Consider the following 23,351-nt stretch of genomic DNA (forward strand, 5'->3'; position numbering starts at 1 on the left):
TTTATTGTGTGACGGCGCCAAGTGCCACTGGAGTTTAAAGCCGGCAGCTCGTATTGGAATTCCCATAGACAGCTTGCTGAAATATTTATAGTCAAGTGTAATTGTCTATTATTAATCCACTGCATTGGCAATTACCATTCACGTATTGGCGTATTCGCGTATTAGAGGTGTGAACAAATTAGTTTCGAGTTAATTTGCTGAATATTTCCAATGCATTCGCCGCTTGTCTTTCATCCACACCAAAGGTTGAGCTGCGAATGCGAATACATTAATCCCTTTCTCACCATGCGTTTGCATTTTTCGCGTTATCAAACTGCAAGTGGCAGTGTATTGAAATCGTCAGGAATAATGCGCACTTTGCCCGGCTATATTTGTATTTCGATAGGGCACTTATAATAGAAAGGGTTCCAAAGCGATAATCCGCAGAAGCTACCGCAGAAAAAAAACAAACCATATTCAAGTTCAATCGGATTCATTGTCTAACTTGCCCGTTTCTCATAGTCGTATGTCAAGTCGAGCAGCCGAGTAATTCCCTTTTTGAAATGGCTGCTTAACTTCGACCTTCTGTGTCACATTATCACTGATTATATAATCAACGCTAAGCACTAAATTACAGCGTGTGTGTGTATTGCATGGACAACATCAAACGTGAATAGATCCCGGCTGAAAAGGAAATATAATAGATCTCAACTGGCTGCCAGATAAAGCGGCAACTCTATGACTTGCGGAACTGAGCGGAACGAAATGCCAGTTGAATTTGTGGAACATCTGATGGTACACTGCGATTCAAAAATTATCAACATTTCTCTAAGAATAAATAAATAGATTAAAATATTTGTAAACTGAAGTAGTATAAGTTCCCGATTATAATCAGCATTATTTGTAAACTTCAGTAGTCCAAGTTCCTGATTATAATCAGCATTCTATGGCTGCAAGTGGCAGTACCCTGCGAAAGAGTATCTGACGAATGCGAAAATGCGAAATGTGCATTTTGCACATTGTCCCAATCTGCGAGAATACTGAGAATCGAATTTGATTCGCCGCACAAATCACGCGGCATATCATAAACAATGGGGCCGCAGCTTGAAGAAGCTCCGAGCGACCGCTTTTTATTAATAACCTTAGGTACAGTGGCCACTGCCAGCGGGTGAATCAACGTACCGCTCTGCGGATATATCCATATGCACGCTGGCGCCGGCAAAGGCTTCGAAAAATCAACTAGTCGAGCGGACCGCGTTGTACTTAGCCAGTCGCTGTCTGAAAGTCGCCTCAGTCTCGCGTCGCAATTCGAGCGATTCGGAAGCGTTTTGTCCACGTCCGAGCAAAGAAAGCATACGGGTATATATATATACATATATTCTTGGCCAGACATATAGATACATATGGTATATGGTTCGGTTCTTCTGCGCGCGTGTTACAAATCAAAAGTCTCAAAAGCTTGCATATTTCTACCCGAAATTATAAATAAAATCTTCAGTTCTCGCGCCGGTCAAAACAATCGTGTGCCAGCTGTGTTTTTTGGTGTGTGTTCTTGTGTGGAAAATCACGAAAATCTCAGTGATCGCATAAAATCTCGATCTTATGTTCCCTATTAGCCAGTGCAGTTTGTGTGAGTCAGCAGAAATAAAAGGCAACAAATTGTAAAATTAAAATCAAAATACGCACGCAAATCGAAATTTATACCACAAAAATCGGTTCGAAAAATCGAAAATGCACACCTTTTTGAACTGCGACGGGGAATTGCATTAATTTCCAGCTGTGTTCTATTTCCCATTCTACACATTTCATTTTTACTTTTTGGCACGTTCCCCGGTTTTTTGGTGTGTGTCCCGCTTTTCGGGGCCTTCGCCTCGCTTTCTGGGTCTTATTCTAATTATTTGTAATGAAATCATACAGAAAATAGACCGCAGACACACATCAACAAATGAGGCATAACAATTTATACTCAACCCATTCTTCACAGATCAAAGTTCGCTGGGAGAGCGATTTTGGATTTCAAACGATGCTAGATGGTAGATGGTGTGGTAGATGGTGTGGAGAATCTTTCACGGGGACTCCATGTCGGCTACGCAATTACCGCACGTTAGTAATACGCATACGCCCCGTAAGTCCGTATGTCCGTATGTCCGTATGCCCGTATGTCCGTTTGTCCGTATGTCCGTGTGTCCGTATGTCCGTGTGTCGTTCGGTTTTAATGACCGAAATGTTTGGACTTGTTCGCCACGGCGTCTTGATCAAATAAACTGGAGTATTTATTTGCATTTTATTAGTCAGCGATTATGCCCTGCCAAATTGTGATGATGATATCACTCGCCGCCGCCGCCACCAGAGCAGCGAACGGACATGGCCAGAATGGAATGGAACCAATGCCAAGATGGCCCCACCCTCGCGGACACGACGATGCCATTGTCACCACCGCAGAATGTGGGCCAGCAGGCTCCACTCGGTGGTTGGGGCGGCTCTTATTGTGGGTGCTGTGTGTGGTCGTAGTGGTTCTAGTGTGGAAAAGTACAATTTGTAATGCAATACCCACCGCTTTGCATGGGGCTTCAAGTTCGCGCCCCAATCTAAACACAAGTGCAAACAAAGTCAGTCATTTCCCAAGCAGTGAAAGAAAACAGCAAAGAAAATAGCTTCGTTTTCTGTGTTTTTCTAAATATTTCATTGGGCTGTAATTTTGGAAATTAGAAGGTTATTGGTAATTATAGTAACTCATTGCATGCCACATAATTATAGTTCAAGGATACAACAAGTGAGCTAAAGAAGTTCTTTGCTTGAGTACAATTACTTGATTTTAAAGTGTGCATTCTTTTCTGCCTGTGCACATGACACACAGAGCATTTATGAGTGTGCTTCGGGGGGCGGCGAGGGTGCGGCTGTGCGAAAGGCTGACCCTCCTTATCAACCATTAGGGCAAACAAACGACTTATCGGTCCTAGAGCGAATGCACCAAGGAAATGGAAGTCGATCCGATCCGATCCAATCCGAGTTTCTGCTTCCAGCCCAGTTGCCCTTGAGTTTGCATTCGGATTCGTATTCGGATTCCTCTAATCAGTGGAATAGATGATCACGAGCCAACAATGTAGCCCAGAGCATAATTTGATTTCGTGTAACCTTGCCTCCACTTAATTCGTTATATCTCTTGGCCATATGAACGTATATATATACATACATACTTACTTATGTGTATATGGACGGTATGGGTGAGATGAGAATGCTTGAGATCTTCAGCTGGGCGACAGAAGAATTCTATTTTCGTATTATAAAAGCATGAATGAGCGTCACGCGGTGTCTCCCAGTTGTATTCATCTCTTGTCTAGAGAATTGTGTTGGATTTCTCGCTGTTATCTCTGTCTGTTTTTTCCAAAAGCTCTATCTATGTGGGGCAGTTGAATTTTTTGCGCTCTTCCAGCGAAGAAGTCTAGACGATAGAACGCAGCTATCAGCAGGGGTCAATTTGATACATTTGCTGATGTAAAATGTAAAGTGAGATATCTAGACTGCGTCTAGTTTGCATACCTAAACTCTTAAGATCTAGGAAGTGATTAACTTACAACTTCAACGCATGGCAAATTATTTGAACGGCTTACAACATTGTTGCCAATAATTATAGCGGCACATGTACACAGTTACTATATGATCTCAATAAATTAAAAGAAAGAGCGGAAAAGATTGTGGTAAGCACTTTGCCAAAGGCCTTGTGCAGTAGCAGTAGCTCAGCAATATTGGCGATAATTGCGAAAGGAACTGGGTTCATTGTCCATAGTTTTGGAATTTTTTTGCAAGCCTTCAAAAAGCGTTACTAAATCCGCTGACAGAACCGATGAAAACTTGACACCCTTCCTGAAGTTTTGACAGCCGATAATTGCCCAAGTGGCGGCTGTGTGTGTAGAGATCGCCGCATGAATGAGCTACTATATATTTGCATTTGCCTTTGCATTACGTAATTACGTAAGCGCAATAGCGGCTAATTGAATGCAAAACTTATTTGCCCGACTGCTAAATCACAAAGGGTTGATAGTTGATAGCAGAATAGTAGACGGTTATAGCATCGCGTTATGCGATTATTTATGTTACTTCGCCACTGATGCCGCAATACACTCGCATTGCACAAGTGATGATCATCATCATCGTATCATCACATCATCATCATCTTCGCCACACACACGTGCAACGGGTTCGGGAACTTTTCGCATCCGACGGATTGATGGGCAGGCTGTTTCGCTTTCAGCACTTGCCGGTTTGTTTATACCCGTGCGATTTGTTGTGTTTATGCAAGAGCAAGATTAGAACGTATTACTCTATTACTTGTATGTATCACCAGGCAGGCATCTGTTTTTCCTAGTTCCCAGCACCCGGAACCAAAACACTTGTAGATCCAATTGCCAAGTGGAAAGTGGGAGTACTATCGCATGAGTCATGCTGCTAAATCGATAAGAAGGTCGAAACAAGCACAAACTGACAGAAAAATCTATCAAAAATATAAAAAGATACCACTTGGACATGGCATTTATACTTAATTTTAATTATCATGCACTTTAAAGTATTGATCTTAAGAACCAATTTTCTATGCCTCTTTTAGATTATTTCTTCGAGTGGCAAACGTTGTCTAAACTACTTGACAACTGACAAATTGAATTTCCAGACCTTTCCCAATAACTAAGCACATGTATATCAAATGAACTCAATCAAATTCACTCACTTCCGAGTTTATCTATAGGATTGCTTCATGTTTCCCAGCAAACCGCAGAAACTTCGTAGAAAACCCCCCATGGGTAATATGGGTGAAAATGGCAAGGTTTTGGGGGAGATTCGCCCAGAATGACTCAATTCAAATGTGGAAAAGTCAAAGGCAATGTTATTACAATTTATTTTAATTGATAGCAAGTGGCATTCCAGTCCAGAGTTCTGACTTCTGAGTTCTGCGTTCTGAGCACAAGTGTGTGCCTTCCCAAGAAATGTCTCTGTGTGTTTTTTTTTCAACCTGCGACGCTCGTTGTTATTGTTATTGCTATTGCTATTGTCAATGTTGTTATTATTATTATTATTATTTGTTATTGCCGTTTTGTGCCGATAGTCGGCTGCATTTGTAATTTTATCGAGCCGCGGGTCAGCAGAGGTTTCAATGGCGAAGGTAGGACAGCTATTATTAATTGACATTATTTTTCCCCCAAGCGAATAGATAACCATGGGAGCCCCGCACAGCTGACTGCCGCCCAATAAGTGGTGGCTCATAATGATAACCTCATTTTGTATATTAAAAAAAATACTATACTATACTTTATACTTCTTGTTTATTTGAGCGCTTCCGTGCGCGCTGTTTTCATCACTTTTGTTTACCCCGCGAAGGTTTTTGTGTGCAGCCAAGTGGCGTACGAAATCTTGAGACATTAATTCAACGGTCACGTAATCAAATTCTAAAGCCCCCAAACTCACAGGCCCCCAATTTGAGACGGACTTTTGTCCAGTTTTCCATTCAGAGATGGAATTCCGTGGCGCAAGATTTGCAAAATGCGAAACGAGAACCAAAAATAAAACCAATTACAGTGCTCACTCGCCAACCAGAAGTCCTCACACGTTTTTCGGCGTTTTTACTAAAAAAAAAATTATGAAAATTGCGCTTTTGTAATCAGCAGCTTGGCCTTAATGCAAAGCAATTATTTTAAGGTTGCTAGTTTTAATTGCACGGCAAAGAGCAGAATCACATTGGGCATTGTCATGAAGGTTGTATTACAATTTCATGTAATTAATGTTGGCTTTACCAACTGATGACCCATATCGGGTGCGCACTGTAGTTGGATTGCCTCCTCTCTCCCGTTTACACCTCTTACAACTCTATTCAGCATCACTTTTTCCACGATTGTCGCCAAACCAAACCAGTTTTCAGTTTTGTTCTAAGAACTGACCGGCGCAACGTTCTTTTTTTTCAACCATTTTCAGCGCTTTTGATGTAATTTCGTAATTATCTGTTTCGCAATTTTAGCTGCTGCTTTTCGGCGGTTTGGCAATCTGTTCTGTTTGCTTTTTTGCGGTAATTGTGATCACCTAGTGTGTAAAACCGAGGCATATGAATTGAGTCAGCACTAAAAAAAAGGGAAATCAGTATGTCAGGCGAGAATATTCCCCAGAAAGTGTAGATCATACCAGTTAACAGCAGTTGCATACTAACCAGTGAGCCATTCCCTAAAGTCAATCGTAGGGCAATTTTCCCGAGATCATTTACAAGCTGTAATGGGTATATTGCGGGCATATTATTATAACCCTAGAGAAACTGAAAGTCACGTAGTGGGAGTTTTCTCTGGAATTGAACTACGTGTTCCATGACTAATTGAATAATTTGCGGAAGTTCTTTGAAAACCAGCAAGTGGCGAGAAGTGCGAGATGTATGTAAATTTAAATAAAACTTGGAATTTTCTTGCGGTTGCAGAGGTGTATACATATTTCAAATGTAATGGGAAAAGTAATGAGTGGAATTCTCATAACATTTAAGCAGCAGAAGGTGCTTGAGAATTCGCCCAATATTCTCACACATTCTCCCACATTCTCCACCTTTTGTTTACAACAAATCACAAGAATAGTATTTCGCACATCAATTTTAGTTGATTTCTTGTGCACACACTTCGCTGTTGAATGTTCTGGTTTTTGGACAAGGCCGTTCGCCGCTTTATCGCATTTAATTTTCATAAATATTATACTATATTTCTCTTTCACGCACAGGTGTGTGTGAATGAGTTATAAAATGGAATAGGCATACCTTGTCCAAAAAACCAAAAATCGAAACGAGAAAATAGGCGACAATCGCACGACTTACTATAAACTTGAAATTTAACGCCATTCTGACGACTAACTGCGATTGTTGACTTCCAGCGCGTTTTGCATTGCGGCGCTGTGTGGTTTTTTTTCTTTTTGATTTGATATGCGAGTGTGCTTAGTGTGCTGCCTGATTATAATTTTTATACACATATTGCTTTTGTTTTAGTGTTTTGCTTTTAAGCTGCTGCGTCGGCGCCAGCAGAGGCAGAGACGGCGACTGCGACTGCGACTGCGGCAGAGCTCCCCACTTTTTCATTTTCAGTTGGCGGCGAGTTCTTCCGCAGTTATCAGCTGGCGGCCAACGGGGGCGCATGCGCAGATCGGTAGTTTCATTTTGGCAGCTCTTTTTACTTTGCTAGTTTGCTGTTTTCCCCGCGGAAAATTCACTATAGATATCTGTGTGCAGAGTGTAGGGAAAAATCAAGGGCCTGCAACGGTTCGCCAGTTTTCGTTACGAAAATCCACGAAATCCACGAACCTTGAGGTCACTGCGATTCGAGACGCGCTCCAATTGGCGCTGTGTTTTGCCTTCAAGTGATATCATTTCGATTCCACACAAATTGCAACTGGAAACGTTGGGCTATTCGAAACCAGATGGTTTGCTAATCAATTATAATACACTGTTTTGTTTCCTGCGCGCAGCCACAATCGAGAACGAGAACGATTTTAAAGTGCTCTTCGCCGAATTTGATATGTGTAAATAATGTGCAAGGCGAGCGAGCAATTCAAATAAATATTCCGATAAGCTACCGAAATAAATCAGCGTTGTTCGCAAACGTTTTCGTAAACAGCACGGGAACAATACTCGCAAGAGTACACACAAAATGGATAGCAGCAAATTGTTGAAGAATGTCTACGGCATCGACATTCACTTCGAAGATCTCGTCTACCAGGTCAACGTACCCAAAAAGCAAGGTAAGTGGGTAAAAATGCCTAGAATGTGTTCTCAAATCAGTTGTAAGAAAGTTAAAAGTGCCTTAAATATATGTGCTCAAATTATTTGTAAGAAAATTAAAACTGCCTAAAATATGTGCTCAAATTAATAGTAGGAAAGCTAAAACTACCTAAAATATATTCTTAAATCAATCGTAAGAAAGCTAAAACTGCCTTAAATAAGTTATCAATTCAATCGTAAGAATTCCAAAACTGATTAAAATATGTTCTTAAATCAACCGTAGGATAGTTAAAAGTGCCTAAACTATGTTCTCAAATTAAGAGTAGGAAAGCTTAAACTACCTAAAATATATTCTCAATCGTAAAAAAGCTTAAACTACCTAAAATATATTCTCAAACCAATCTTAAGAAAGTTAAAACTGCCTAAAATAAGTTATCAAATCAATCGTAAGAATTTAAAAACTGCCTAAAATATATTCTCAAATCAAATTAATCGTAAAAAAGCCAAAACTGCCTAAAATATATTCCCAAATCAATCGTAAGAAAGTTAAAACAAGATCTAAGGCAACCTTTTTATTAGAGGAACTTTTCTGTGAGAGCAGCTTTAATCTCTTGGGAATATGTAAATAGTTTCGCTTAGTTTCTCGCAGTGCACTCCATTAGCTCGTAGTGCAAATTGACTATCTCGATTAGCACCGAAAGTGTGCCGGAAGAAAAGATCCCGGAGCACAGGTGCTACTCCTTGATAATCCAGAGTCAATAGAGCAGACGATTGCCCCAAAATGGAGCACATTCACAGATTGCGCATGAGTCGCAAGTGGAACAAGCGATCATTATTTAGATTGACCCATTCTGCTTTATAGTGTATGCACTTTTAATGAGCGTCTTTAACTCAAAGCCTGCCTTCTTCATGGCTCCTCGCCTGTTAACCTTATTGTATGCTGGTTAATTGCGGCGCATGCAAGAAATACTCACATCATTTGATGTGGGAGAAGGCTATGGGTTATGATATACTAAACTAAACTATGAGGCAAGCTGGCAGTTACACAAACTTCATATAAAGCTTGTAACACAACGTATAACTAAAATGTAATAGCTGCATATATGTAAACTAGTTACTAGTACTTCATGTTGTTGCGATTAATTAATCATCCATTTTCATTTTTACAGAGAAGAAGTCGGTGCTGAAGGGCATAAAGGGTACCTTCAAGTCGGGCGAACTGACCGCCATCATGGGCCCCTCGGGCGCGGGTAAATCTAGTCTCATGAACATCCTCACCGGACTGACCAAGTCCGGAGTCAGCGGGAAGATCGAGATCGGGAAGGCGCGCAAGCTGTGCGGCTACATCATGCAGGATGATCACTTCTTTCCCTACTTCACCGTGGAGGAGACCATGCTGATGTCGGCCACACTTAAAATCTCCAACAAATGCGTCAGTCTGAAGGAGAAGCGAACCCTGGTAGGCCATCCAAACACTCTACACTTTCTGTAATAAATTCAAATTCAAGTGGAATAATGATCCATTAACTTTAAGAGCAGCCAGGACTCTTCTATAACCTTCACAATCCAGAGAATAACACTAATTGGCGCGTGATTTGCAGATCGACTACTTGCTCAACTCGCTGAAGCTGTCGAAGACGCGGCAGACGAAGTGCTCCAACCTGAGTGGCGGCCAGAAGAAGCGCCTGTCCATCGCCCTGGAGCTGATAGACAATCCAGCGGTGTTATTTTTAGACGAGCCCACAACGTGAGTGAGAGGTCCCTTGTGTGATCCTCAAAACCAGTTCCACACAGATCGCCACACAGTTTCCAGATTGACACATTCCCTGACCTTGAATCACCCACAGCGGATTGGACAGCTCCTCCTCCTTCGACACCATCCAGCTGCTGCGCGGCCTGGCCAACGAGGGACGCACCATCGTGTGCACGATCCACCAGCCGTCGACGAACATCTACAATCTCTTCAACCTGGTCTACGTGCTCAGCGCGGGTCGTTGCACCTACCAGGGCACGCCCCAGAACACGGTCATGTTTCTCAGCAGCGTGGGCCTGGAGTGCCCGCCCTACCACAATCCCGCCGACTTCCGTGAGTAGCCCTTTCCTTTTTGATTCCCTTGATTGCTCACTTGGAGTGCCTATAGTCAGTAGTAGTCTCCTAATTGGACCTGTTCAATACCGAAGTCAAGGAGAGGGATAAGGTGTCTCATTAAAGGTGTTAATCATTTCAGTGCTGGAATGCGCGAATGGCGACTATGGTGATCAGACGGAGACCCTGGCGGAAGCTGCCAAGGACATCCGCTGGAGATACGACCAGCAGTTGATGCAGGGCGAGGCTGCCGAGGCGCCCAGTGAGACGCAGGTGGCCAAGTTCAACGAATCCCAGTCAGCGGCTGGGCAGTTGCAGGTGCAGGTGCAGAAGATCGAGATCCAGAACATGGAGTCGTCGAAGGACCTGACCAAGCACACCTATCCGCCCACGGAGTACATGCGCCTGTGGCTGCTCATCGGCCGCTGTCACCTGCAGTTCTTCCGGGATTGGGTGAGTTTGCTTACCTCTCTCTCACCTTTTTGATAGACTTAATTGCATAATTAAATTCCCCTTTTTAGACGCTTACCTACCTGAAGCTGGGCATTCACGTGCTCTGTTCCATTTTGATTGGTTTGTTCTTCGGCGATTCGGGCAGCAATGCCACCAAGCAAATATCCAACGTGGGCATGATTATGATCCACTGCGTTTACCTCTGGTACACCACCATTATGCCGGGCATTTTGCGATGTAAGTCTAAGGCTAGGGAGTGCCTACTACTATGGCAGACTATATGTTGCGTATTACAGATCCCGCCGAAATAGAGATCATCCGGAAGGAGACCTTCAACAACTGGTACAAACTGAGAACCTACTACCTTGCCACCATCATCACATCCACGCCAGTCCACGTGAGTGCTTCAACTTTTCCAAATCACTATTAAATGTATTAAGTTATATACTCTTGCACCTTTTTTAGATAATCTTCTCGACGGTGTATATAACGATAGGGTATCTGATGACGGATCAGCCCGTGGAGATGGAACGATTTGTCAAGTATCTACTCAGTGCGGTGGTGATCACGATCTGTGCGGATGGTCTGGGCGTCTTCCTGGGCACCGTGCTGAATCCAGTGGTAAGTGAACACCTCATCCAATCGGAGTTTGCATTCTTTTCTCACTACGAACTTGCTTTGCAGAATGGAACTTTCGTTGGCGCCGTTTCGACGTCGTGCATGCTGATGTTCTCCGGCTTCCTCATCCTGCTGAATCACATTCCGGCCGCCATGCGGTTCATGGCCTACATATCGCCACTCCGCTACGCACTGGAGAACATGGTCATCTCGCTGTATGGCAACCAGCGTGGCCAGTTGATCTGCCCGCCCACGGAGTTCTATTGCCACTTCAAGTGAGTGGAACCATATTCATATTCATAATATTTATATAATTCATGTACTTTTGATTGCATAGGAACGCTGTGACTGTGCTGCGACAATTTGGCATGGAGGGCGGCGACTTTGGGCACAACATCATCATGATCCTCATCCAAATAGCGATATTCAAGGTTCTGGCCTACTTTACGCTGAAGCACAAGATCAAGACGAACTGAAAGAGGGGGGGCTATGCTTTTAGTTCGCTTTTAGTATTCGGCTTAATTTGAATCGAATGTGATTTTATGTTACTTATGTATGTATATCGCTTAGTTGCAAGTAAACCCAAACTTTTATATACCGGCGTGTGATACTTTAACAAATGCAACGGACCATTGCAATCAATATGCGAGTGCCAACTGTTGCGGCAACCTCTAAGCATAGCGAATCATAGTTTTTATACTGTTTATGTATGGATAACTAACCTTTATATATTTACGTGTAATTACTTGTCTAGTTAACCTAATTGTAAGAGAACCAACGAAATAAACAAGAAGCTTAAGTGAATGAGTTGCTCGAGTCTTTTTATTGCAAAATGGGATATTAATCTGGGGACAAAGGCTTAAGGTCTATAAGTTTGCGTAGTTTATTACTTGAATATATTTTGTTTACATTTTTTTGAAAATACGTTACAAATATTTCAAGCTTTACGCGTTAGTCATTTGGAGCTGCTCATATTTCCGTTGCAAGCGCTTTGGTCGTCTGGCAGCACTGTAGCAGTATGTTGATTTCATTGATGTGGCAGCACTGGCGCATTGCAGAAAATTTCTTTGCTTGCAAAACAATAATAATAAACTTTCCTGATTTTAGTCAAATAAGAATAGAAAACCAGCGACAAGAAGCATCATAAAAGCACAGGAAACATGTTTCGATCAAGTTTCGACAAAAACTTAGGTAAGAACCACCAAAACCAAGAAACTAAACCAATGAGCAAAAATGACTCATCGAAAAACAAAAAAAAGAAAAAGAAATTCAGAAGTAACAATAAAAAGGCGATTGAACTCCCAAACAAATGAAGATTTTGATTAACACACAAAGGTCTAATAATTACACACTCTCCACTCGCAGAAAATGCCACCAGTCACTTGCGTTTGGAGCCTGACTGGCCCTCAATTCTCCTGATTTGCGATGAAATCAACCAAAAAGATGTCACGTAAGTTTCGTGGTTTCCCGGAAATCAAATTTATTAAAAAACCTATGATTTGCAGTCCCAAGAATGCCTTCGCCGCCATCAAGAAGAAAATGAACTCGCCCAATCCGCACTCCTCCTGCTATTCCCTGCTGGTCCTCGAGAGCATCGTCAAGAACTGCGGAGCACCCGTTCACGAGGAGGTGTTCACCAAGGAGAACTGCGAGATGTTCAGCAGCTTCCTCGAGTCCACGCCCCACGAGAACGTGCGCCAGAAGATGCTGGAGCTGGTGCAGACCTGGGCCAACGCCTTCCGCTCCTCGGACAAGTACCAGGCCATCAAGGTAGGACTCCTCCGATTAAGTAGGAGATTGCTGCGTTTTTAGGTCACAGAAACTAGTATTCTTGGTTGTATTATCTTTCAAAAATATGGTAGATTCATCTATGCATTACATTTCAGTTATTTCCTATTCAAAAAACCCACAATTTGCATAGTTTTAGCAAGATCCACATTAATTATGCACTAAAAGCTCTAGTTTTTGCATCACCCTAACACACAAAGTTCAAAATCCGGCCCTGTGCTTGACCATTAATTTAATTAGTAGACAACAACTGTTTGACTTGCAGCAAGAGCCAGTGAAATGTCATCAATTGCATAGAAATGAGCTCCGAGGAGGAACTAAGCATAGAGGAGGAATCCCTAGTAGACACACTCACTTCACATAGCCACTTACCATTATTAACATTCCTTATTCTCTGCAGGACACCATGACCATCCTGAAGGCGAAGGGGCACTCCTTCCCGGAACTTCGGGAGGCCGATGCCATGTTCACGGCGGACACGGCGCCCAACTGGGCAGATGGCAGGGTATGCCATCGCTGTCGCGTGGAGTTCACCTTCACCAACCGGAAGCACCACTGTCGGAACTGCGGCCAGGTCTTCTGCGGCCAGTGCACGGCCAAGCAGTGCCCGCTGCCCAAGTACGGCATCGAGAAGGAGGTGCGTGTGTGCGACGGTTGCTTCGCTGCCCTCCAGCGTCCGACGAGCGGCAGTGGGGCTGCTAAGGCGGGAGCACGTCCGGCGGACAGCGAGCTGCCGGCGGAGTATTTGAACAGCACTTTGGCCCAGCAGGTGCAGGTGAGTCACTCTCAAACAAAGCTATCTAATCGCAACCGATTGGTAAACAAATGTGCAAGCTCAAGAAGAAAGAACAGCTGATTAATAACAATCCATTTTCTTTTTAGACACCAGCCCGCAAGACCGAGCAGGAACTCAAGGAGGAGGAGGAACTGCAGCTGGCGCTGGCCCTCAGTCAATCGGAAGCGGAACAGCAGAAGCCCAAGCTGCAGTCCGCGCCAGCCGCTGCCTATCGCATGCAGCAAAGGTCTCCCAGTCCGGAGGCACCACCAGAGCCTAAGGAGTACCACCAGCAGCCGGAAGAGACTACCAATCCGGAGCTGGCCAAGTACTTGAACCGCAGCTACTGGGAGCAGCGCAAGATCAGCGAATCGTCCTCCATGGCAAGTCCCTCGGCACCGAGCCCCATGCCACCAACTCCGCAGCCCCAGCAGATCATGCCACTGCAGGCCAAGAGTGCGGATGAAGTGCAGATCGATGACTTCGCCGCCAATATGCGCACTCAGGTGGAGATCTTTGTGAACCGCATGAAGTCGAACTCCAGTCGCGGTCGCAGTATCTCTAACGACTCTTCTGTGCAAACTCTCTTCATGACCCTGACCTCGTTGCACTCCCAGCAGTTGTCGTACATCAAGGAGATGGACGACAAGCGCATGTGGTACGAGCAGCTGCAGGACAAGCTCACCCAGATCAAGGACTCGAGGGCTGCGCTGGATCAGCTGCGTCAGGAGCACGTGGAGAAGCTGCGCAGGATCGCCGAGGAGCAGGAGCGTCAACGGCAGATGCAGATGGCCCAGAAGCTGGACATAATGCGCAAGAAGAAGCAGGAGTATCTGCAGTACCAACGTCAGTTGGCCCTGCAGCGCATCCAGGAGCAGGAGCGCGAGATGCAGTTGCGCCAGGAGCAGCAGAAAGCGCAGTATTTGATGGGCCAGTCGGCACCACCCTTCCCCTACATGCCACCATCGGCGGTGCCGCAACATGGATCGCCTTCGCACCAGCTCAACAACGTCTACAATCCATATGCTGCCGGTGTGCCCGGCTATTTGCCGCAGGGTCCAGCACCGGCACCCAACGGACATGGGCAGTTCCAGGCCATTCCGCCGGGCATGTACAATCCGTCAATGCAGCAGCCGATGCCGCCGAATCTACAGCCCGGTGGATTAATGCAACAGCCCGCGCCGCCTGGAAATCCCCAGATGATGCCGCCCATGCCCGAAAATCAGTTTGCCAACAATCCGTCTGCAATCCTGCAGCAGCAGCAAGTCCCACAGCCGCAACAGCATTCGATCGCCCAGCCCCCTCAAATGCCATTTCCACCGCAGCCTCAGCCGATGCCTGGTCAGCAGCCACAGCAGATTCCCGGTCAGCAGCCACAGCAGATTCCTGGCCAGCAGCCACAGCAGATTCCTGGCCAGCAGCCTCAGCAAATCCCTGTTCAGCAACCCCAGCCACCACCCCAAATGGGTCACGTAATGCTGCAGCAGCACCAGCCCTTGGCCAACCAGGCTCCTCCAGCAGCACAGGCACCTTCAGTCACCGAAATCACCAACAATCAAGTCCAAGCAGTTGCTGCTGCACCTGCTCCGCCGCAAAACGAACCGGGACCCGCGCCCGCTAGAGCTGAGGAGCCAGCTACGGCGGAACTGATTAGCTTCGATTAATCCAAGATATGTTATTCCATTTGTATTACCCTTCAGGGCTGGGTCAAACAGTTCTCGTGTGGTTGTTATGCCAAAAATGTGTGTTTTGTTTAGTTCGATGCGGTTATTAGTTACTACTTCAAAAGTTTTTGTTGCGCGAAAGGAACATGCTAAATTTTAAGTTTAGACCAAATTTATGGAGGTAAAAAGACAGTTAGGAAATGCTGTACGAGATCTGTTTCAAGTCGAGACCCGCTCTTTTATCAAGTTTTAACCGACAAATGTTATTCCACAATAAACCTAACTTTGTATTTTGAGAGACTGATTGTTTTATTAACTTAAGATATATGTACAAGTAAAGCAGAATAAGCTTTCAGGCATCCGAAAGAGCTGCCACTCCAGGCAGAACCTTTCCCTCCAGCAACTCCAGGGAAGCTCCTCCGCCGGTGGACACATGTGAGACCTTGTCGGCGCCTCCGAACTTCAAGCAAGCGGTGGCCGTATCCCCACCACCCACGATTGTGGTGGCTCCTCTTTTTGTGGCTCCGATCACTGCCTGCAACATGGACTCGGTGCCTTGGGCGAACAGCTCGTTTTCGAATAGGCCTGGTGGTCCGTTCCAAACGATGGTTTTGGACGCACAAATGGCGCCTGCAAACATCTCACTGGATACCTGGCCGTGGTCCAGACCCATCATGTCCTTCGGTATACCGCGTGTGACATCCACATGCTCGATTTTATCCGGCTTCTTGTCGATCTTGTTAGCAATGACAAAGTCAATTGGAAGTAGTATGTTCACATTCTTCTCCTTTGCCTTGCAGACTATGTCGTTCACCAACTTGGAACCCTTCTCGTCGTAGAGGGATTTTCCAATCTCCATATTAGTGAGCACTTTGAGGAAGGTGAAGGCCATGCCGCCGGATATGATCATGGCCGTCACATTGTTCAGGAGGTTCGTTATCAGCGGAATTTTGTCGGCTATCTTGGCGCCACCCAGAATGGCAAGAAACGGCTTGGCCGGCTCGTGGAGAACCTTGGCAAAGTACTCCAGCTCCTTGTCCATCAGGAAGCCAGCCGCTCGCACCTTGTAGCCATCGCCCATCATGGAACTATGCGGACGATGTGCCGTTCCGAAGGCATCGTTCACATAGATCTCGCCCAGCTGCGCCAACTTGGCCCGGAATTCCTTAACCTTCTGGGGATCGGCCTTCACCTTCTTCTTGTTCTCGTCCTTGCTGCTGCCCGTCTCCTCGGCATAGAATCGCAGGTTCTCCAGCAGGACCACTGTGCCCTCGCAGGGATCCTTCAGAGTTTCCAGGGTATGCTCACCCACACAGTCGTCCAGGAATCGAACAGGCTGGCCCAGCACGTTCTCCAGCTCCTTGGCCACCGGTTCCAGACTAAACTTGTTGTTCTTTTTGCCATCGGGACGTCCCAAGTGGGAAGCCAAAACCTGAACAAAGAATTATGATGATTTTTAAAAAGTTATTTATTTTATACTCTTTAGGAGAGTAAGTGCGATATATATACTCACCAGGGACTTGCATTTTTTATCCAGCGCATATTTAATACTGGGAAGTGCGGAAACAATTCGTTGGTTATTTGTTATTTTACCATCTTTCATGGGTACATTAAAGTCCACTCTAAAAATAAATTTATAGATCATACACTAGAACATATTTTTCAAGAATACTCACCTCATAAAAACCCTTTTTCCAGTCACATCGACATTTTTTAAGCTCAACTTCTTTACTTGCTTTCCAGTGCAATCGTCATTGCTAAGAAATCTGTGAAATCTTAATTTAGTAAAAGATTGAACTTTATGATACAAGATCTGTCGCAAAAGAAGCATACTAAATAAAATCTGTGAATTTTCCTAACTGCTTTTGACTGAAAAATAAATGCACGATGTGGAAGTAATTTAAAAGTAAATAAAGTCAATTTAATTTAAATCATTTTCAAATAGTGGTTGAAAAATCAAGCTGTACGGCAACACCAATTTAATAATACACCTCTCCACGATCTGGCAGCCCCGTTGAGCATATGTTTTTGATGAAAACACAAGAAAAGGAGGGAAAAACTGGAATTGCTTGTAACTTGTTTGTTTTGCTGTTAAAACCCAAACCAAACCCAAGATGGGTGGCGGAGATCTAGTAAGTAATATCTCCCAACTCATTATCCGTTAATAAACATTGGTTTTCCCTCCAGAATCTGAAGAAATCATGGCATCCGCACACGATGAAAAATCAAGAGCGCGTTTGGAAAGCGGAGGAGCAAGCGAAGATGGAGGAGCGCAAGTTGCAGGATTTGCGCAAGGAGATCAACGAGGAGCGGGACAGGGAGGAGCTGAGACGATTGGGCGAAAGTTCCGGAGTGCTGAGCAATAATGGCGGAGCCGCCGGCGAAGCCAAGCTGGAGTGGATGTACAAAAGTGAGTCATCCAGGTGAATTTCTAATAAAATATCTAATATCTTCATGTCTATCTTGCTCCAGATAGCACTGAGCTGATCAACCGTGAGGAGTACCTCTTGGGCCGCAAGATCGACAAGTCCTTTGAGACCCTGCAAGCAGAGGAGAGCCGTCAGGAACAGAACACGGTGGGTCTCAAGCAGTCCATCAACCATGTGGAGCACGATTGTGTGCCCTTCTCTATCCGGACGTACCGCAATCTGCAGTCCAACGAACAGGTGGACATACAGCGCAAGACGCTTGAGGATCCCCTAATGCTCATCAAGCAGCGAGAGATGGAATCCCGCCGAAAACTACTTGAGAATCCCGTCAAGCTGAAGGAAATCCATCGCATCCTCAAGACTGAACAGGAACAAAAGGCCGCCAAGGAGAAGAAGGTCAAGAAGAGCAAAAAGTCCAAGAAATCCAAAAAGAAGAAAAAGAACCGACGATCCAGCGATGATGAAAGTGATGACAGTGAGAGCAATGATAGCGACGATGACTTGGACAGAAAATTAGCCCGCCAAGTAAGCAAACTAAAGGGTGACCAGGGTGACCTTAAACTGGACAAGCTGCTGGACGCCCAGTACCGCACCATTTCAAAGCAATTAGACATGGCTACCAAGAAAAAGAGCAAGAAATCCAAGAAGAAAAGCAGCGATACGAGTGACGCCAGTAGTGACGAAGAGGTAAAGCCGAAAAGGCAAAGATCTAGGGAACCAGAGCCCAGGAGAAAGAACAAGAGGAGCCACAGCTCTGAAGACAGAACTCATCGGGAAAGACGCAGGAGCAGAAGTCCCCGGGACAGAAAAAGGCGACAGAGCAGAAGCCCGGAACAAAAGCAGAGGCAACAACGTCCAGACGAGAGAAAGGAACGCCGTAAGAGCAGAAGCCCCCGGGATAGAAAGAAACTACAAAGCAGTAGCCCGGAACAAAGGCAGAGACATAGGAGTCCCGACGAGAGAAAAGAAAGGCGTAGGAGCAAAAGCCCCCGGGATAGGAAAAGACGACAGAGCAGTAGCCCGGAACAACGGCAGAGGCAAAGGAGTCCAAACGAGCGAAAGGAACGCCGTAGGAGCAGAAGTCCCTTAGAGAGAAGGGGGAGAAGAACCAGGAGCCCAGAGGACAAAACAGCCAGACGCCATCGCCCAGAAGATAGCAAGGATAGTTTAAAGCAGCGCGAAAAACGCAGGAGTAGGTCACCTGAAGAGCGTTCCAGGTCAAGACGCAGCAGGAGCCGAAGTTCGAAAAGAGATGACAAACAAAAGATTGCTGAAAGGCCGCCCCAACGAAGGGAAAGCAGTCCTTCTGCCAGCCGTCCCAGCGGCAAGCCCAAGTTAAGCGCAGCCGACCGAGAAGCTCGTCTGCGCGAGATGATGGATAACGCCACTTGGAGGGAAGCGGATCGCACCCAAGTGGTGCGCAAGCACCGAGAGGCCTACGCCCGCGAGGAGGCCCAAAACCGTGAACGAGACTTCGACAAGGAGTTCATTAATAAGGAGGTTAAGAAGGCCATTTCCAATCACAACTCCATAGGCGATCGCATCCGGGCCAATCTCAACAACATACAGCGCACCGCCTCCTCAATGGACACCAACTTTGCCCGCAAATAAACTAGGATTCCTTTATTTCGTATGCATTATATGGTTCCGCAACAAATAGATTCAACACTTTTAAACGTCGTGGTTTGTGCTTACAAGATAAACGATGCGATTAACATTAATATACCGTATTTACGCTTAGGCGCTGGTCAATGCAGCCACGCCTGGCAGTGTCTTGCCCTCCAGGAGCTCCAGCGATGCGCCGCCTCCGGTGGAGACGTGCGAGACGAGTGCCTCCGTGTTCCACTTGGCGCAGCAAGAGGCAGTGTCTCCGCCGCCGATGATGGAGACGGTGCCGTTCTTAGTGGCGGCCACCACGCCGTCCATGATGGACTTGGTGCCGTTGGCGAAGTTGGGGAACTCGAAGACACCGGGGGGTCTAAAATATAAATTATTAGCAAGATCTTCAGAAAGTTGCCTAGTGTGACACCTACCCGTTCCACACGATGAGCTTGGCGCGGGCAATGGGCGCCGCGAAGAGCTCACGGGTCTTGGGACCCACATCCAGACCCATGTGTCCATCGGGAATGCCGGCCTCCACTGTGGCCTCGCTGACGACAGCGTTCTCGGCGAACTTGTCGCCGCAGACAAAGTCCACTGGCAGATGCAACTGCACGTTGTTCTTCTTGGCCTTCTCCACCAGTTTCTCGACGATCTTGGACCCCTCCTCGTCGAACAGGGAACCGCCGATCTTCATGTTGTTGAGGACCTTTAGGAAGGTGAAGGCCATGCCGCCGCCGATGATCATCTCGTTGACCTTGTCCAGAAGGTTCTCAATCAACTGGATCTTGTCGGCGACCTTGGCGCCACCGAGAATTGCCAGGAAGGGATTTGGTGGCTTGTCCAGGGCCTGCGAGAAGTACTTCAGCTCCTTGTTCAGCAGCAGACCAGCTGCACGCTGCTCAAAGCCATCGCCCATCATGGAACTGTGGGCGCGATGGGCAGTGCCGAAGGCGTCGTTGACATAGACATCGCCCAGTTTGGCCAGACTGGCACGGAACTCCTTGACCTTGGCTGGATCGGCCTTGACCTTGCCGCCGCTGGCGTCCAAGCCCTTGCCCTCTTCCTCCACGTAGAAGCGGACGTTCTCCAGCAGAATGACGGATCCAGGGGCGGGATCCTTGCAGGCGGCCTCCACCTCGCTGCCGACGCAGTCGCTCAGGAAGGTCACATCCTGGCCGAGCAGGGTCTTCAGCTCAGCGGCCACGGGTGCCAGGGTGTACTTGATGTTCTTGTTGCCATCGGGACGACCCAAGTGGGACATCAGCACCACCGACTTGGCCTTCTTGGACAGGGCCAACTTGACACTATCCAAGGCGGCGACGATCCTCTGGTTGCTGGTGATCTTGCCCTCCTTGATGGGCACATTGAAGTCGACGCTGCAAAGAAGCACGGACAATGTTTATGCAACTGAACTGAATTCCACGGGAGGAATAGCTTTGCATTACCGCATCAACACCCGCTTGCCAGCCAAGTCCAGGCTCTCGATGCTCAGCTTGTTGAAGGCCATCTTGGGATTTTTCTGGATTTTATGGATACTCCTGGTGCGTGCTAGCAAAGTCCGGATTGCGATACCACTGATTCCGCGAATCTTCTTCGTTCGCAACTGCTGTGCGGCAATGTCAGCGCAAGGTCATTTAGTCGGCGGGCCGCTAGGGTTGCAATTCGACTTCCAGGGCGGCAATCCGTGGCAGGCTGTTTCCCGCCGATGGGTATGTATCATGCGCAGGCCACGGATAGGGATACTCCAATTTTGGGGCGCCGGAGTTCATATCGGGGTGTATTCTCGTTCGAAAGTTGGATACAAGTTGTGCCAGCCACATGCAACTCTGTGTTTGGCGCCCTAATAGTGTTGGTCAGTGCTGTCAGCGCAGTGCTGTAAAGCATCCATTCCAAGGGTGTCGAAAGGGGGCCGCAAATCAATTCGAAAATTATCAAATTTATAAATTTTACTATAAATACCCTATGTTAAATTGTTTTAACATAAATTTCTGCTCTTATTGACTTGACAATGTAATTTAAAAATTATATTAACTAACTCCATAAAATTTGTTACCATATATTTTTATATTATCATCAACCCCTTTTGACTTTGTCCTTCCACTCCCTTGAATGTCTGTTAAATTTAAACTGTAAAATTCACAGAAACACAGATAATTCGAATTCTCACCCATTTTTATTAAATATAAATACATATTTTTTAAAACTAATAAAGATATTGTTTTATAAATATTTATTATTACTTATGAAAAATTAAATGACGTGCGTACATATGTACATACATACATATTGCGGTGTAACAGCCGCCCCTTTGATGTTTGTACATATGTCAATATGTAATTATTGAATAAATGATTTCTGCTCACAACAAAGACAAATCACACAATCATTCTCGGTAGCCGTTGTTTTATTTTGGCTGTGCAAACGGATTCCGCCTATGATGCCATGGTGTTCTGCCTCTTCCCCAAATGATTCATTCATGGTTGCCCACTCGGTATCTTTACTCATCTCCGGCGGTCCAAGCAACCACCGCTGGCACATTCGGCACTCAGCACCACCAAATGCTAACCCACCGCACCACCACCCACCACCCAGCACTCAGGACACGGAACACCACCACCCACCACAAGTGCTCAGTGCAGCGAAATGCATGACGCAGATGGCAAAGGAAGGTATCTGGGAAGGATGGAGGGATGGGGTGCTGGCCACTCAGGGGTTTTCTAGCCAAAGTGGCGGGTTCTCTAAAGACCTATCTCCCCAAAGGACCAATTGTGATGTTAGTAGTAAGCTAGAAGGGATGACAGTACTTGTATTCGAAACTTTGCAGACAAAAGAGATGCGAATGATACAATTTAGCATAGGTAAAAATTAATATTACCCCAAAATGCTCATCCAAGTACCTCTTGTAACGCTAATATAACCGCTAGATTGACATATCTGTTGGGGTTTTGGGGGTGCGTATAAGCCTATTTGGGGCATTTCAGCTTCAGCATCGCAGTGGCAGCAGCTGTCCTCCCTCATCCCTCATCCTTTAGCCTGCCTGCCGGTCGAAAGAATGTCCACTCACACGTCACGGTTGTTAAGGAGGCACCACCGAGGACACGGACCCACTGACGCTGGCACCACGGCACTGCGGCCAAGTCAGGTGGTATTGGAAATCGAAGACAATGGGGCTGCTTAAATTCATTTTAATAATTGCGTGTAAACCGCCCGTTGACGCAGGTGAAACGCAGGTGAGCAGGTGAGTCGCCAGGCCGGCATACCTGGTCGAGTCGCGTCCATGTGGCCCGGCACTCGTGTGGAAACACTAGCACATGCCGGCAAAACGAGACTCGACTGCGAAAGTGTCCATTGCGATCGTCTGTGTTAGCGCGCTAGAGATCAAGAATCCCGAGAGGCAAGCGGCCAAGAGGCAAAGCGGCCAAGCGAATCGGAGTCGCCCATCTAGCAACAGTCTAACAATCACTCTAATCGAGTCGTAAACCTGTTCATGCTGTTCTACCAAAGCGTCTTGTGTACCTAGGCGCTAAAAGGGACGGCCTATAATGGCTATTTTTATGCGCTACAATTGAATTTGTATCTCAGCGTGGAGTTTCGCTACTCTTTCATACCTTGTTTTCCATATTAATAATATACATAGCTCTTCAAAGAACTAAATATTCTTTGGAAACTTTGAAACCGCTTTGTGAAACGTAACAACCTGATTAGAGATCTATAAGCAGCGCCTTAAGCTGAGAGAGCAGAGAACTTAATCGCCGTGAATACAAGTTGATGTGTGTGTTTTAGATACACATGCTTGAGCGGCTGACTATCGATTGTTTGCATTGAGATTTGTTCGCACCTTTATGCTACAGCAAATTAATGACGCAACGTGTAAGTGCACTGGGAGAAATACGTGGGCCAGGTCAGGAACGGCGAACGGTCGGAAAACTATGCAGCTAGATGGAAATTCCCAACCAATCTTGCGTTAGTTTAGGTTCTGAATGGGCCATAAAACTCCAGAATCGACAGATGTTTGTGTTCCGGGAAGCAGGACCATCTTTCGTTTTTTGCCTGCCCGAACCTTCCTTATCGCCTGGATTTCGAACCGCTGCGTAACCTTGAAGTAGCTACGGTCGTACCACCCCGATAACTCGAGAAATTGGCACAGGTTGTCCTCAGGAATCCAGATACCATTGTTCACCGAGAGGTGCTGCCCCACAAGACCGATGAGCACTACGATGCGTATCGC

At 46.0% G+C, this 23,351-nt stretch overlaps 5 protein-coding genes across 7 annotated transcripts; 3 read left to right on the forward strand and 2 right to left on the reverse strand.

Annotated features, from left to right (window-relative positions):
- The first annotated feature begins 1,214 nt into the window (after positions 1–1,214).
- On the forward strand, positions 1,215–11,669 carry LOC122614687 (ATP-binding cassette sub-family G member 1). 2 transcript variants are annotated; one of them, XM_043789314.1, is made up of 11 exons: positions 1,215–1,338; positions 7,456–7,728; positions 8,878–9,167; positions 9,310–9,455; positions 9,556–9,794; positions 9,937–10,247; positions 10,316–10,484; positions 10,544–10,644; positions 10,713–10,868; positions 10,932–11,140; positions 11,203–11,669. In XM_043789314.1, exons 2-11 carry the CDS (start codon positions 7,638–7,640, stop codon positions 11,339–11,341), a joined length of 1,851 nt encoding a protein of 616 aa, XP_043645249.1. In that variant the 5' UTR covers positions 1,215–1,338; positions 7,456–7,637; the 3' UTR covers positions 11,342–11,669. The 2 variants fall into 2 exon arrangements, with proteins under 2 accessions (XP_043645249.1, XP_043645242.1); XM_043789307.1 differs by having other exon boundaries at positions 1,274–1,521.
- A 226-nt stretch (positions 11,670–11,895) lies between these two features.
- LOC122620352 (hepatocyte growth factor-regulated tyrosine kinase substrate) lies at positions 11,896–15,390 on the forward strand. Of its 2 annotated transcripts, XM_043797778.1 has the most exons (5): positions 11,896–12,056; positions 12,231–12,315; positions 12,371–12,635; positions 13,054–13,428; positions 13,536–15,390. In XM_043797778.1, the coding sequence occupies exons 1-5, from the start codon at positions 12,026–12,028 to the stop codon at positions 15,090–15,092; spliced, it is 2,313 nt and encodes a 770-aa protein (XP_043653713.1). In that variant the 5' UTR covers positions 11,896–12,025; the 3' UTR covers positions 15,093–15,390. The 2 variants fall into 2 exon arrangements, with proteins under 2 accessions (XP_043653713.1, XP_043653721.1); XM_043797786.1 differs by lacking the exons at positions 11,896–12,056; positions 12,231–12,315; positions 12,371–12,635 and adding an exon at positions 12,799–12,994.
- Positions 15,391–15,413: 23 nt separating this feature from the next.
- Positions 15,414–16,978, reverse strand: LOC122620366 (phosphoglycerate kinase). Its single transcript, XM_043797798.1, has 3 exons — positions 16,769–16,978; positions 16,606–16,714; positions 15,414–16,524 (listed from the first exon to the last, which is right to left on the reverse strand). The coding sequence occupies exons 1-3, from the start codon at positions 16,921–16,923 to the stop codon at positions 15,445–15,447; spliced, it is 1,344 nt and encodes a 447-aa protein (XP_043653733.1). The 5' UTR covers positions 16,924–16,978; the 3' UTR covers positions 15,414–15,444.
- Positions 16,979–17,067: 89 nt separating this feature from the next.
- LOC122611599 (pre-mRNA-splicing factor CWC25 homolog) lies at positions 17,068–19,197 on the forward strand. Its single transcript, XM_043784793.1, has 3 exons — positions 17,068–17,224; positions 17,280–17,502; positions 17,565–19,197. The coding sequence occupies exons 1-3, from the start codon at positions 17,207–17,209 to the stop codon at positions 19,130–19,132; spliced, it is 1,809 nt and encodes a 602-aa protein (XP_043640728.1). The 5' UTR covers positions 17,068–17,206; the 3' UTR covers positions 19,133–19,197.
- Positions 19,130–20,766, reverse strand: LOC122611600 (phosphoglycerate kinase). Its single transcript, XM_043784794.1, has 3 exons — positions 20,569–20,766; positions 19,555–20,499; positions 19,130–19,499 (listed from the first exon to the last, which is right to left on the reverse strand). Exons 1-3 carry the CDS (start codon positions 20,628–20,630, stop codon positions 19,259–19,261), a joined length of 1,248 nt encoding a protein of 415 aa, XP_043640729.1. The 5' UTR covers positions 20,631–20,766; the 3' UTR covers positions 19,130–19,258.
- Between the last annotated feature and the right edge of the window lie 2,585 nt (positions 20,767–23,351).

This window comes from Drosophila teissieri, chromosome 2L, assembly GCF_016746235.2.
Source record: "Drosophila teissieri strain GT53w chromosome 2L, Prin_Dtei_1.1, whole genome shotgun sequence".
Classification (NCBI taxonomy): Eukaryota; Metazoa; Arthropoda; class Insecta; order Diptera; family Drosophilidae; genus Drosophila; species Drosophila teissieri.